This window comes from Dromaius novaehollandiae, chromosome 22 (assembly GCF_036370855.1).
Source record: "Dromaius novaehollandiae isolate bDroNov1 chromosome 22, bDroNov1.hap1, whole genome shotgun sequence".
NCBI lineage: Eukaryota > Metazoa > Chordata > Aves > Casuariiformes > Dromaiidae > Dromaius > Dromaius novaehollandiae.
The window spans coordinates 6,300,616-6,313,294 of NC_088119.1; the positions used below are offsets into that span (position 1 = coordinate 6,300,616).

Sequence of the window (12,679 nt, forward strand, 5' to 3'; positions counted from 1 at the left end):
CGGCTCTCCGCGTCGGGGGAGAGCGCTCACAGATCCGGCTTTTATGGAAGTTGGGCTGCGAGCGGTCCCCCCCGGCCAACACAAACAGCGGCTCCGTCTCTATGGCTCCACGGCGAGCGGCACCGCTGCCAAGTCAGCGAGAGGGGAGGGGGGAGGAAAAAAAAAGGGAAAAGAAAGAAAAAACCCAGCCCTTCGTAGCGAAAAGAAGGGAGAGAGGGAAGAAGAGACGCCTCTCCCAGTCCGGCCTCTTCGTGCTCTCGGCTTTTTTTTTTTCTTGTCGTTTTTTTTTTTTTTCCTCTTTTTGTTCGGTTTTGTTTTAAATAGAAATATATAATTAAATTTACAAATGCTATTTACAGGTTTAATTACAAAAAAAAAATAAAATAAAATAAAAGAGAGAGAGAGACACCCCTTAGACGTTAATAAACCTTAAAAAATAAAATAAAATAAAAAGAAGTCGTCCACCCCCAGAAGGAAAAGCCGCGAGCGCCCAGGCCGCGGGGCGGCTCACACCGTCGTCTCGCCCTGCTTGCTGTTGGTGAGCCGCGTGTAGAACTTCCTCCACGAGTGGAGCGTTTTGCCCGACCATATCCAGAAGCCCGAGGTGATGCCCACGATGAGAGTCATGAGATACTTGATCATGTAGACGGTGAAGTCCGGGGTCATGCGCGGCGTGAACTGCAGCGGGCAGGGGATGGCCAGGCTCTTGCAGTGCTGGCTGATCCAGCTGCGCTCCCAGTGCTCGCGGAAAGCCTGCTCGTAGAAGTAGCAGGCGATGACGATGGTGGCGGGGACGGTGTAGAGGACGCTGAAGACGCCGATGCGCACCATGAGGCGCTCCAGCTTCTCCGTCTTGGTGCCGCCGTGCTTCATGATGGTGCGGATGCGGAAGAGGGACACGAAGCCGGCCAGCAGGAAGGAGGTGCCGATGAAGAGGTAGACGAAGAGCGGGGCCAGCACGAAGCCCCGCAGCGGGTCGATGTTGTTGAGCCCCACGAAGCAGACGCCGCTCAGCAGGTCCCCGTCGATCTGCCCCATGGCCAGGATGGTGATGGTTTTGACGGCCGGCACGGCCCAGGCGGCCAGGTGGAAGTACTGCGAGTTGGCCTCGATGGCCTCGTGGCCCCACTTCATGCCGGCGGCCAGGAACCAGGTGAGGGAGAGGATGACCCACCAGATCGAGCTGGCCATGCTGAAGAAGTAGAGCATCATGAAGAGGATGGTGCAGCCCTCCTTCTTGGTGCCCTGCACCACCGTGCGGTACCCGTCCTCCTGGAAGCGCTCGTTGCAGACCACCCTCTCCTCCAGCACGAAGCCGGCGATGTAGGCCACCGACACCATGGTGTAGCACCCCGAGAGGAAGATGATGGGCCGCTCGGGGTAGCGGAAGCGCTGCATGTCCACCAGGTAGGTGGTGACGGTGAAGAAGGTGGAGGCGCAACACAGCACGGACCAGATGAGGATCCAGATGCGGGCGAAGCGGATCTCGTCCTCGTTGAAGAACATGTGGCCGTCGGGGCGGGTGGGCTCGCAGGGCGCCGCGCAGTCCTTCTCGCCCAGGAACTTGTAGTTGAGGTAGCTGGGCACCTTGAGCGCCCGCGGGCAGTGGAAGGGGTGGTCGAGGGTGGCGTAGCGGGGGGCGCCGGGGGTGCCCTGGCCGGCCAGCGGCGTGGCGCTGGTGAGCAGCGCCGGCGAGCCGCCGTCCTCGGAGTGGTTCTGGCCCACGCAGATCTGCTCGGCGCCGTGCCGGGGGAAGTTCTCGCAGCGGAGCCGCTCGGGCCACTGGAAGCCAAATTTGTTCATGAGGGCCTCGCAGCCCTGGCGGGCCCGCTCGCAGATGGAGCGGCACGGCGGGATGGCCTGCTCCAGCACCGTGCACACCGGCGCGTACATGGAGCAGAGGAAGAACTTGAGCTCCAGCGAGCACTGCACCTTGACCAGCGGGTAGAACTGGTGCACCTCCAGCCCCGCGTCCTCCTGGTTGGTGTGGCCCAGCAGGTTGGGCATGATGGTCTGGTTGTAGGCGATGTCGGTGCAGAGCGGGATGGAGATGGGCTGGCAGAAGCCGTGGTCCGGGATGGAGATGCCCTTCTCGCCGTGCAGCTGGCCCCGGCCCGGCGCCGGCGCGCTCAGCCCCAGCAGCAGCCAGGCCAGGCGGTGCAGCAGGCCCGAGGGGCGCATGGTGCCCGGCTCCCGGCGGCCCGAGCTCCCGCGCCCGCCTCCCGGTGCCTGGATCTCCCGGCGCGACGCCTCCCGGCTAGCGCGTGCCCGGTACCCGCTGTCCGGCTCCCGGTGCCCGCCGTCCGGCTCCCGGTGCCCGGATTAGCGCGCCCGCTGCCCGGCTGGATGGCTCCCGCTGGCCGGATCTAGCATGCCCCGTACCCGGTGGCCGCCGCACGGCTCCCGGTGCCTGGCTCGAGCGCGCCCGGTGCTCGCTGCCGGCCCGGCCGGCTGCCGGTGCCGCGATCTACCGCGCCCGCCGCGCAGCTCCCGGTGCCTGGCTCGAGCGCGCCCGGTGCCCGGCTCCTCTGCGGGCGGCTCCCGCTGTCCGGCTCCCCGTGCGCGGTGCCCGGCGCCCGGTTCTGGCGCTCCCGGTACTCCGTGGCGCCGCTCCCGGTGCCGGGCTGCGGCTCGTCCCGTGCCCGGCGGCCGGTTGCAGGGTGCCCGGCGCGGACGGCGTGACCGGAGCCCGGCGGCGGAGCGGGCAGCGGAGCGGAGCGGCCGCGCCGGACGCTCCCGCCGCCTTTGTGCGGGGCAGCGCCGGGGCCCCGCCGGGCGGAGCGGCGCGGAGCGAGCGGGGCGGCCCCCGCCCCCCCGGCCCGGCGCCGCCGCCCCGCCCCCGCCCGCCGCCCCGCCAATCAGATTCAAACGGCGCCGCCGCCCCGCCCCCCTGGCGCCCGCCTCCGCCCAGCGCCGCGGGTTCGAGCCCCCCCGCCGCCCCTCCCCGCTGCACCGGGCGGCGGAGAGACCCCCCCCCCCCGCACCACGGACAAGGGGCCGTCGGTGACCGGGGGGGAGGGGGCCGCCGGGCCGGTGCGGCCTCCTTGGGGATGGGGGGGGCCGTACGTGTGCCCCCCGCCTTCCGCCATCCCGCCTCCGCCAACTTTTCCCCGGCGGGCAACGTGCCCCCACCGGGAGCAGGCCCGGGCGCGGGGCAGCCCCCCCCTCCCCCGGGCTGGGACCCCCGTCTGCCCCCCCCCCCGACGTGCCGCTGGGGTCGTTCGTGCCCTCCGGCACCGGCAGCAGCGGGGGCTCCTCGCTGTCGCCGGGCCCCGAGGCGGGACGTGTCCCCGCGGCCCTCCGCCACCCGAGCGGCGCCTCGCCGCCCCGTCCCGCTCCCCAGCGAGGCGGCGTGCGGCACCGGCCCTCCGTCCCCGAACACACGGGGCGTCCCCGCGGCCCCGAAGGGCACCCACCCGCTCCGGGACGCCTGCCCGGGCCGAGCGGCGGCTTCGCCCCCCGGGACGGCTGCCCCGTCCACCCCCGCCGCGGCCCCGGGCCGGCCGGGCCTCCCCGTGTGGCGACGGGCCGGGGGGAGCCCGGGGGTCCCGTCCTCGCGCCGCTCGCCGCCTCCTTTCTCTCGAGAAGGGGCTTTTTTATTTTTCGTCTTTCCTCCCTCTTTCTCTCTCTCCCTTCCTCCCTCCCTTTCTCTCTCTTTCCTGTAACTTAAGCTTTTGTTGTGAGTAAGAGAAACCCGGGCTGGCTTGAAAAGAGGGCCCCACTGCTTTTCAGAGCGTAATTGAAACCATTGCGCGGCTCCTGGCGGAGGGGGAAGGGCGGGGGGGCTCCACAAATCAAAGCCGTGGGGGACGCGAGGCTCCTCCGCCGCCCGCCTCGGCCCCGGTGGCGGCGGCGGGGAGGGGGGGGTTGGAGGCGTCCGGCCGCGCCGGGGTGCGGAGGACGAGGCCGGCCGGGAGGGCTGTGCCACGGGGCCGGAGAAGGCCGCTCGGCCCTCGCCCGCTGCCACCATGTCGGGGCACGGCGGGGATGCTGCCGGCCCCCACCCCGCCCGCGGCCCAGTCCTCCATTTTGGGGCCCGCAGGCCTGCGTGCAGCCCTGGGGCAGCGGGGCCGTGCCGGTGGGAGGGGGGACGGCGCTTGGCGGCCGCCCAGGCGCTCGCCGCCGGCGGCCCGGCCCGGGGAGGCTGCTCGCGAAGGGCCTGGCAGGGCCCCGGGTGCGTGGGCCGGAGTCGAGGCCGGATCCCGGCCAGCGCCTTCCTCCCGCCGGCGGCGGCTCCTCCGGGCGCGCCGGGAGGCCGCGGCCATGTGTCGTCCCCCCTCCCGGCCGCCCCGGCCCGGTTCGCAGGCCAGGCGCGTGCCGGGGGTCGGCTCCTCTCCACGGCCCCACGGGCAGCGCCGGGAAGGGGGTCTGGCTTGTGTTAAACCCGGCGTCCCCCCTCCCCGCGCCGGTGACCTCCCCGGCCGCGCTGGGGGAAGGGCTGCCGCCAGCCGGGACGGGGCCGGAGCAGCCACGTGGATTTTCCCTTCCCAAATCCCCCCTTTGGGCTGCCGCTGGCGCCTGGCTTTGGGGCCGGCCGCGGCCCCATGTGGGGCAGGGCGCGGGTCGCCGGGGGGGCCATGCCGTTAGGGGCGGCTGGGGCTGTCCCCGTGCTTCCCCTCCTCCTGGGCGCTGGTGGCTCGGCACGGGGGGGTCCCCAGGAGCGCTGGGGACACATGGGGACACGGTGCTGAGCCCTGCCGGGGGTGCCGAAAGCCGGCTAACCCGGAGCCGACTTGCCAGGAAGGACCCCTGGGGTTGGGGGGGGCTTGGGGGGCACCTCCAAACAGCCCTGGGGGGGGGTCCTGCCCGCTCGTGGGCTTCCCCCCGCCGGGACACGCGGGGTGGCCCGAAAATCCCTTCATTCCCCTTCGTCCCCCTGGCCAGGCTCCCGGCTGGATCTGCTGGGGGGGGGGGGGGGGGAAAAGGGTCCTGTCCCCCCCCCCCAAAGTCCCCTGCTGGGGGTTGGGGACAGTCCTGGGCAGACGGGACCTCCCTGGGAGGAACAGGGACCCCGTGCTGTTCCGGGAGACGGCACCCGCCGTCCCGCCGGGAGACACTGGCGGGCACCCAGGCACCGAGCGCGCGGCCCTCAGCACCCCGGGGTGCCCACGGCCCCGCCGGGGCAGAAATGGCAGCTCCGGCCCCTCTCCGAGCCTCTCGCCCGGGACGCGAGGAGGCCTGCGCCCACCCGTGGGGTGGCACGGCGGGGGGGTCCCGTGACGGGGGCCAGCCGGGTGGGACGGGGACCCCGGGGGGACCCCCGGCCCCTGGGCTGGGCTCTCCGAGGAGGGGCCCCCCCAGCCTCTGCCCTCGTCTTTGTTTCACACTTAAGAGCCTCTAATTAAAACCAGCCACAAAAGCCCTGGCTCGCCGCGCGCTCAAGGTGCCAGCGGAGGATGGGGGTCCGTCACCATGGGAACCAGCGGGGACGCGGGGGGCCCCCGGCGTGGGAGCGGGCCTGTGCTTGCACACGCATGCACACGCGTGCACATGCACATGCGTGTGCGTGCACACACCTGCGTGCGGCTGTGCTGCTTCGCGTCCGGGCCGGGCGCCTGCAAGCGCCGCGGGGAAGGACCCGCTCCTGTGGGTTAGGGAGGTCACCCACCAGTGCCTGCTGTCCGCTCTGGCCTGGTCCGTACTGGTCTATACTGGTGTAGTGGGCTGCAATGGCTCCCTGGGTGAGGGGGTCTGTGAGCTGGGTGGGCTGTGGGATGAGTCATGGGGGGAAGGTGTGGGGTGAGGTGTGGGGTGCACTGGGGCAAGCCTTGGGGTGAGCTGTGGGGTGCATTACAGGGTGAACCGTGGGGTGAGCTATGGGGTGCACCGTGGGGTGCATTACGGGGTGAGCTGTGGGGTGAGCTATGGGGTGCACTGTGGGGTGCACTGTAGGGTGAGCTATGGGGTGCATTATGGGGGTGCATTATGGGGTGAGCTGTGGGGTGAACTATGGGGTGCACCATGGGGTGCACTGCAGGGTGAGCTGTGGGGTGAGCTATGGGGTGTTCTATGGGGTGCACTGTAGGGTGAGCCACAGGGGACCTGTGGGGTGAGCTGTGGAGTGAGCTATGGGGTGAGCAGTGCAAGGTCACCACGGGATGAGCTATGGGGTGCACTGCAGGGTGAGCTATGGGGTGCATGGTGGGGTGAGCTGTGGGGTGAGCTATGGGGTGCACTGCAGGTGAGCTGTGGGGTACATTACAGGATGAGCCATGGGGTGAGCTATGGGGTGCACTATGGGGTGCACTGCAGTGTGAGCTATGGGGTGCGTTATGGGGTGAGCTATGGGGTGCACTGGAGGGTGCATTGAAGGGTGAGCTGTGGGGTGAGCTATGGGGTGCACTGCAGGGTGAGCTGTGGGGTGAGCTATGGGGTGCACTATGGGGTGCACTGTGGGGTGAGCCATAGGGGACCTGTGGGGTGACCTGTGGAGTGAGCTATGGGGTGAGCAGTGCGAGGTAGCCATGGGGTGAGCTATGGGGCGCACTGCAGGGTGAGCTATGGGGTGCATGGTGGGGCGAGTCGTGGAGTAAGCTATGGGGTGCCCTGCAGATGAGCTGTGGGGTGAGCTATGGGGTGCACTGCGGGGTGCCCTGCAGGGTGAGCTATGGGGTGCATTACAGGGCAAGCCATGGGGTGAGCTATGGGGTGCACTGTGGGGTGCCCTGCAAGGTGAGCTGTGGGGTGCACAGTGGGGCGAGCCATGGGGCCAGCCATGGGGTGAGCTATGGGGTGCCCTGCAGGGTGAGCTATGGGGTGCATGGTGGGGCGAGCAATGGGGTGAGCTATGGGGTGCACAGTGGGGTGCCCTGCAGGGTGAGCTATGGGGTGCACAGTGGGGCGAGCCATGGGGCCAGCCATGGGGTGAGCTATGAGGTACCCTGCAGGGTGAGCTATGGGGTGCACGGTGGGGCAAGCCATGGGGCCAGCCATGGGGTGAGCTATGGGGTGCACCGTGGGGCGAGCAATGGGGTGAGCTATGGGGCGCACGGTGGGGTGCCCTGTGGGGTGAGCTATGGGGTGCACTATGGGGCAAGCCATGGCGTGAGCTATGGGGTGCACGGGGGGGGGAGCCATGGGGTGAGCTATGGGGTGCACAGTGGGGCGAGCCACGGCGGGAGCCACGAGCCGGGCTGAGCCGTGGGGTCTGCCATGGGGCGCACCGGGGGGGGCCACCCACAAGCACCGGGCTGCAATGGGGAGGCCGCAGCCCGCCTGGCTGCTGCGGGGCGGGGGGGGGAACCGGGCCACCCCGGGGGGGGGGGGGTTGGCTTAAGCACACCTTGACCTTGCCGGCGGGGGGGGGATCCCCGCGCTTGTCGGACACGTCCCCTGCCAGCGGCCGCCATTGAGAGCGCCGGCGGCTCGCGCGGCCCCGCCGCCTTCAAAAGGCAGCTTAGGCATCTCCCGCTGCGCCAGATGGATTAGGGGCCGCGGGGAGGGTCGGCGGTCCCGCCGGGGGGGGGACACGGCGACGCGCGCGGCCCCCAAACGGCCGCCCGGCCCGGTGGCAGCCTCGGCGCAGCCTCGGCCCTTCGTGTCCCCCCCCCCGTGGCATTGCCCCCCGCCACCCCGCAGCTGTCCCCGCGGGTATTTTTAGAGCCGCCCGGCAGCGGCGGGGGCGAGCGGTGACAATTTTTGCCCGGGCGAGCGGAGGGGGCCGAGGCTGGGGGGGGGTTGGCAGGAGCTGCCGAAAGCCCGCCGTGCCCCCCCCCCCCCCCCCCCCGCCCGGAAGTTTCCCCTTTCTTTAGGCATGGAGCCATTCGGTGGTGGCAACGTGACGGGAGGTGACAGCGCCAGTGGCTATTTTTACCGGTGTCCGGGGGGGGCCATGGACTACATGTTCCCCCCCCGCCAGCAGGGCTGCTTGGTGGGTACCCGGGGGGGCCGTGAAGCTCTTCCCCAGGGGCACTGGGGCGCAGCAGGGGGGCACACAACCGCAGGGACCCCCGGGCCCATGCCACCGGCAATTGGTGGCCCGCAGGGTCCCCTGTCCCCTGCCACGCCAGCACAGGTCGAGTCCCTGCATTGGGACTGTGGTTTCTGGCCCCCCCCGGCATCCCATGGCCACCTCGGGGACACCCCCATGTCCGATGGGGGCATGGAGCTGTGCCCAGTGGGGGCACCGAGCTGGCCTATGCACAATGGTGACATGGAGCTGTGCCAGGTGGGGACACTGAGCCATCCCTGTGCCCAACGGGGACACGGAGCCATCTCCATAGCTGGTGGGGACACGTAGCTGTGCCCAGCGAGGGACGCGAGCTGTCCCTGTGCCCAGCAGGGACATGGAGCTGTGCCCGGTGGGGACTCTGAGATGTCCCCATGCCTGATGGGGCACCAAGATGTGTCCAACGGAGGCACCAAGCTGTCCCCATACCCGAAGGGGACACTGAGCTGTGCCCAATGGGGCCACCAAGCTGTCCCCATGCCCAACAGGGCAGCAAGCTGTGTCTGACAGGGGCGCCACGCTGTCCCCATGCTCAACGGGGGCACTGAGCCCTGCCTGACGGGGCCACCAAGCTGTCCCCAAGCCCAATGGGGGCACCGAGCCATGCCTGACGGGGCCACCAAGCTGTCCCACTGCCCAACAGGGCCACCGAGCCCTGCCTGACGGGGGCACCAAGCTGTCCCCATGCCCAACGGGGGCACCGAGCCATGCCTGATGGGGCCACTGAGCTGTCCCCATGCCCAACAGGGCCACCAAGCTGTCCCCATGCCCAACGGGGGCACAGGAGCACCCCTTGCCCTCCAGCACCCCGGGCAGAGCAAGCCCGAGCCCCGCCTGGGCGAGCAAGGGGGCCTTGTGGCACCCATGGGGGAAACTGAGGCACGGGGGAGGCTGCGATGTCCCCAGAGCACCCTGACACCACCGTGCAGCTCCCTGCTGCGGGCACCATCGCTCCCTGCCCCGGGATTCATCCTGCCCGGCTTGAAATGGCTCCAGCTCGGGTTGGGAAACGGCATCTCGCTGTGCGGCTAACGATGGGCTTGGCCATGTCATGGCTGAGCCCCCCAAGCCTCGCCGGAGCCCGTCCACCAGCCTGGGGGGCTCCGGGTGCCCCCCGCGAGCTGCAGCCGTGCCCCCGCCACGTGTCCTGGGCTCTGGCACTGGGAGGGGCCCGGAAAATGGGGCTTGTTCATGGCCGGCCCGGGATCTGGCAGCAATGCCGGCTGTCGGAGCAGAGCCTGGATGACGGGACCCCAGGAGCTGGGTCTTTGCTTTGGGGGTGCCTGGTTCCCGCCCCCCCTCCTTGAACGCTGCCTGCTGCCCACTGACCTCCAGCCCCAGAGCCCTGGGCCCCCCCCATGCTGCACACGCTGAGCCCCGAATTGTGGGTGCCCCGGCACCCGCGGCCTGGCACGTCCCTGACCCCAAAAGCGGGCTGCTGTTTTGCCTGGTCCCTTCCGCGCCAGCCCCAGCACCGGGAGCAGGGTGGGGGTCCCAGCACGCGGGTGGGGGGCCCAGCGGCGCTGGGGGGCTCGCAGCCCACCGGGCAGCCCTGGGTGGAGCAGGAGCTCCCTCTCGTGGGCACAGCCCCGGCGCTGGGCCCAGGGCCCCTGGGTGCCCACCCGGGACCCCGCTGCTCAGCACCATCCTGCTCCTTGGGACCCCGGCGAGTGGCCGCAGCCCGAGTCCTGCCCCTCCTGCGATCCTGCTCCCCTCCGTGCCTCGGTTTAGGGGACATCAGCAGGGACCTGGCAGCTCCGCACCAGCAGCTGCCCCTCGCCCAAGCCACGAGGCTCGTGGCAGCACGAGCGCCGCTGCCGCAATCTCCCCCGCCGTCCCTCGGGGCTGCTGCTCTGCCCGGGCTCTCAGCTGCCCCTCGCTAACGGCAGGGCCTCTCTGAGCCTTTCCCTCCCGGCGCGGTGGGATAAATTCAGGTGTGCAGAGGGCACATGAGCACAGAGGCCGCTTCTGTTCATCTGGGAGCGTTGCTGGCACAGAGCACAACTCCCCACCCAGAGGGAGATGGAGAAAGAGAGCTGCCTTGAGGCTCCTCTCCAAAAATCCTTGCCTACTAGGATGACGAGAAGCAGTTTCGCGGCACCATCTGTTCACACACGTCCCCTGCCACGTGCTGCTGCTGTGGCAGGAACAGGGAGCAGCGAGCGGCTGCGGGAAAGGGGATTAGCCACGCGGCTGCTCCGGGAAGGGGCCCTGGCTCTGCCCTGATGCAGATCTGCTCATTCAGCATGAGCTGGGAAGCCCCCGGGGTTGAGGTGTTTGGAGGGGCCGGAGAAAAGCACAGAAAGGCCAGAGCTTTAGCAAGGTGAATTTAATTCTAATTGCAGCTCTGGGTGATGGAGGGAGAGCCGGGATTAGGGGGAGCTCTTGGAGGGGGTGTCTCTGTGGGACTGCTGGAGGCAGGGCGGGATGAGGACAGCATCCTTCCTAGCAAGCGCTACCTCCGCTGTCAGAGGCAGGAGACACTTGATGGAGCTCCGGGATGGAGCTCTGGCAGCACAGTCTGGATCGGCACACTGCAGTAATAGATCAAGTCAGGCCTGTTAAAAGCACACCGCATAGCATAAAGCGCTTTGGACCTGGCCACGCAGGCACAACTTCAGCCTCTGTGAGGTCCTGCGGGAAACGGTGCAGGGCTCATCACGAGAGCCATTAGCATCGTAGACAGATAACGTGCCGCACACGGAGGCACAGCCTGGTGACCAGACTTCAGAAGGGTCTTTTTCCGAAGGGCCGGACCCCAGTTTCGAAGGCAGCCTGCTCCTGAACACCTCTCTGTCCGCCCTTCCTTGACGAGGCGGCAGAGGGCAGCATGCAAGCAGGATCTGGGCGGCAAGACTTCTGGTGAGAGGAGGAAGCGGGAGGAATGGAGAGACAGATGGAATCTGATTTTCCTGCTGTCGGGGGCTGCAGAAGGACAGCACCGCGCGGCGCCACGCTCCGAGACAGCTGGCAACAGCTGAGGCGGTGAATGGAGAGGACGGGCCCCATCTGCCCCAGCCCCTGCTCTCAAAACCCTGCGGGCTGCTGTGAGACACGGGGTGGGGAAAGGCCCCGGGGCCCGCTGCTGGGGCAGGAGCAGGGCCATGGCCACAACATGGCCCCCAACACCATGGCCCCCCTCAGGCCTGGCCCCGGGCCTCCATGCTGGTTGGGGCCGGGGGCCTGTCCCCACCGCACAGGGGGTGCTGGGCGGCCCCGACACCCCGGGCACAACTCCTCGGCAACCTGCTGCAGCAGCGCCCTACACCCCCGCCCCCGCCATGCCCACGGCCCGGACGCCTGAGCCCTCCCGCCCATGCCCCCCCCCCCCCCCCGAGGGGACAGTGCGCATGCGCGGAGCCGCCAGGCGGCAGCACCCGCTGTCCACGCCGGGGGGCGGTGGCAAGCCCGCCGCCCCATTGGTTCTTATTGACATCACTCAGGAGGTTGGGGCAGTCCCATTGGTTCGTGTCGCGAGGGCGGGAAGGCTGAAGCAGGGCTCGCGCCCTCCTGTGTTTCCCGGGGTGAGATCCGGCTGCGCGCATGCGCAGAGCGGCAGCTCTGCCCGGCGACCGCCGGTCCTCGCTCGTCGCCGGGGCGCGCCGCACATGCGCAGTGCGCGCTCCGGGCCACACCGGGGCGCAGAGGGCCGCTGCCGGCGCCGAGGCCCTGCGGTGCGGCGCGGCCCGCGCGTGATTCGCGCCGCCGTTCCCCCGGGAGCCGCCTGCCTGGGACCGCCCAGCCCCTAGCAACAAGCGCCTTCCTTCCAGCGCGGCCCCCCTGCTTTGCGGAAAGGGGGGGGGGGTCTCCCCCAGCCGCCGCGCCCGCTCCGCCCGCCGGAGCCCCGCGAGGGCGGGCCCGAGGGAGGGGTGTGTGCACGTGACCGCGGCCCGCACGCTGGCAGCGCGCATGCGCGCGGCGGGGGCGGGGCGGGGCGGGGCGGGGCGCGCGGCGGGGGGCGGGGCGGGCGCGCTGCCGCGGCGCTGAGGGGAGGCGGCCGGAGACGCGGAGCCAGGCCGGGCCGGGCCGGGCCGAGCGAGGCGGCGGCGGCGGAGGAGCAAAATGGCGGACAGGTTCTCCCGCTTCAACGAGGACAGGGACTTCCAGGTAACGCCCGGGCCGCGCGGCGGCCGCCGGGCCCCCCCCACCCCGCGCCCCCACCCCGCGCCGCGGCGGCCCCTCAGGCTGCGGCGGCCCCTCAGGCCGGGCCCGGGGCGGGCCGCGGCCGCCCCCCGCCGGGGCTTTGTGCGCGGGCGCGGCGCTCCGCGGCGGCGGGTAACGACACAAAGGCGCGAGCGCGGTGCCGGGCCGCGGGCCGGGCCGGGCGCTGCGGGCTGTCAAGGTGACCCGCGGGAAGGGGCCGCGGGGCCCGGGGGGGGCTTCCCCCGCCGGCTGCTCCGGGCAGGGCGGCCGCGGCGGCGGAGGGGCCGCGCCGGGGCTCCCCGTCCCCCAGGGCCGGCTCGCCCCGCTGTGTCGTTCCCCCCCCCCCCCCCCCCCCCCCGAAGCAGAGAGCGGGGCTTTTCCCCCGGTTATGTCCACGGAGGCGCTGAGGGAGCAGGGCCCCCGGCGGGATGCTGCGCGGGCTCCTGCCTCGCCGCTCTTCTCACCTGCTTTTGAATTGTTTCCTGCTTCCTCGCAGCGCGCTTTCCCCAAACAGCGCCGTAAATACCGTTCGAAGAAACCTCCGCCGTTTCTCCAGCTGTCTTCAGCATGTGCTAACGTCCCTTATTC

The 12,679-nt window shown here is 70.2% G+C and overlaps 2 protein-coding genes across 4 annotated transcripts in view; one reads left to right on the forward strand and one right to left on the reverse strand.

The window, feature by feature from the left end:
- Nucleotides 1-347: 347 nt before the first annotated feature.
- FZD2 (frizzled class receptor 2) lies at nucleotides 348-2,807 on the reverse strand. Its single transcript, XM_026107912.2, has one exon. It carries the CDS (start codon nucleotides 2,179-2,181, stop codon nucleotides 508-510), a length of 1,674 nt encoding a protein of 557 aa, XP_025963697.2. The 5' UTR covers nucleotides 2,182-2,807; the 3' UTR covers nucleotides 348-507.
- A 9,072-nt stretch (nucleotides 2,808-11,879) lies between these two features.
- GPATCH8 (G-patch domain containing 8) overlaps nucleotides 11,880-12,679 on the forward strand; it is a 57,872-nt gene continuing 57,072 nt past the window's right edge. For 2 of the 3 annotated variants that reach the window (XM_064524458.1, XM_064524457.1), the window contains exon 1: nucleotides 12,019-12,055. Coding sequence is in view for 1 of the 3 variants with exons in the window: in XM_064524456.1 (XP_064380526.1) it covers nucleotides 12,011-12,055 (45 nt within the window). In the remaining 2 variants the exon portion in view is untranslated. Of the gene's footprint in view, nucleotides 12,056-12,679 lie in introns of all 3 variants that reach the window. The other variant, XM_064524456.1, reaches the window with a different exon arrangement.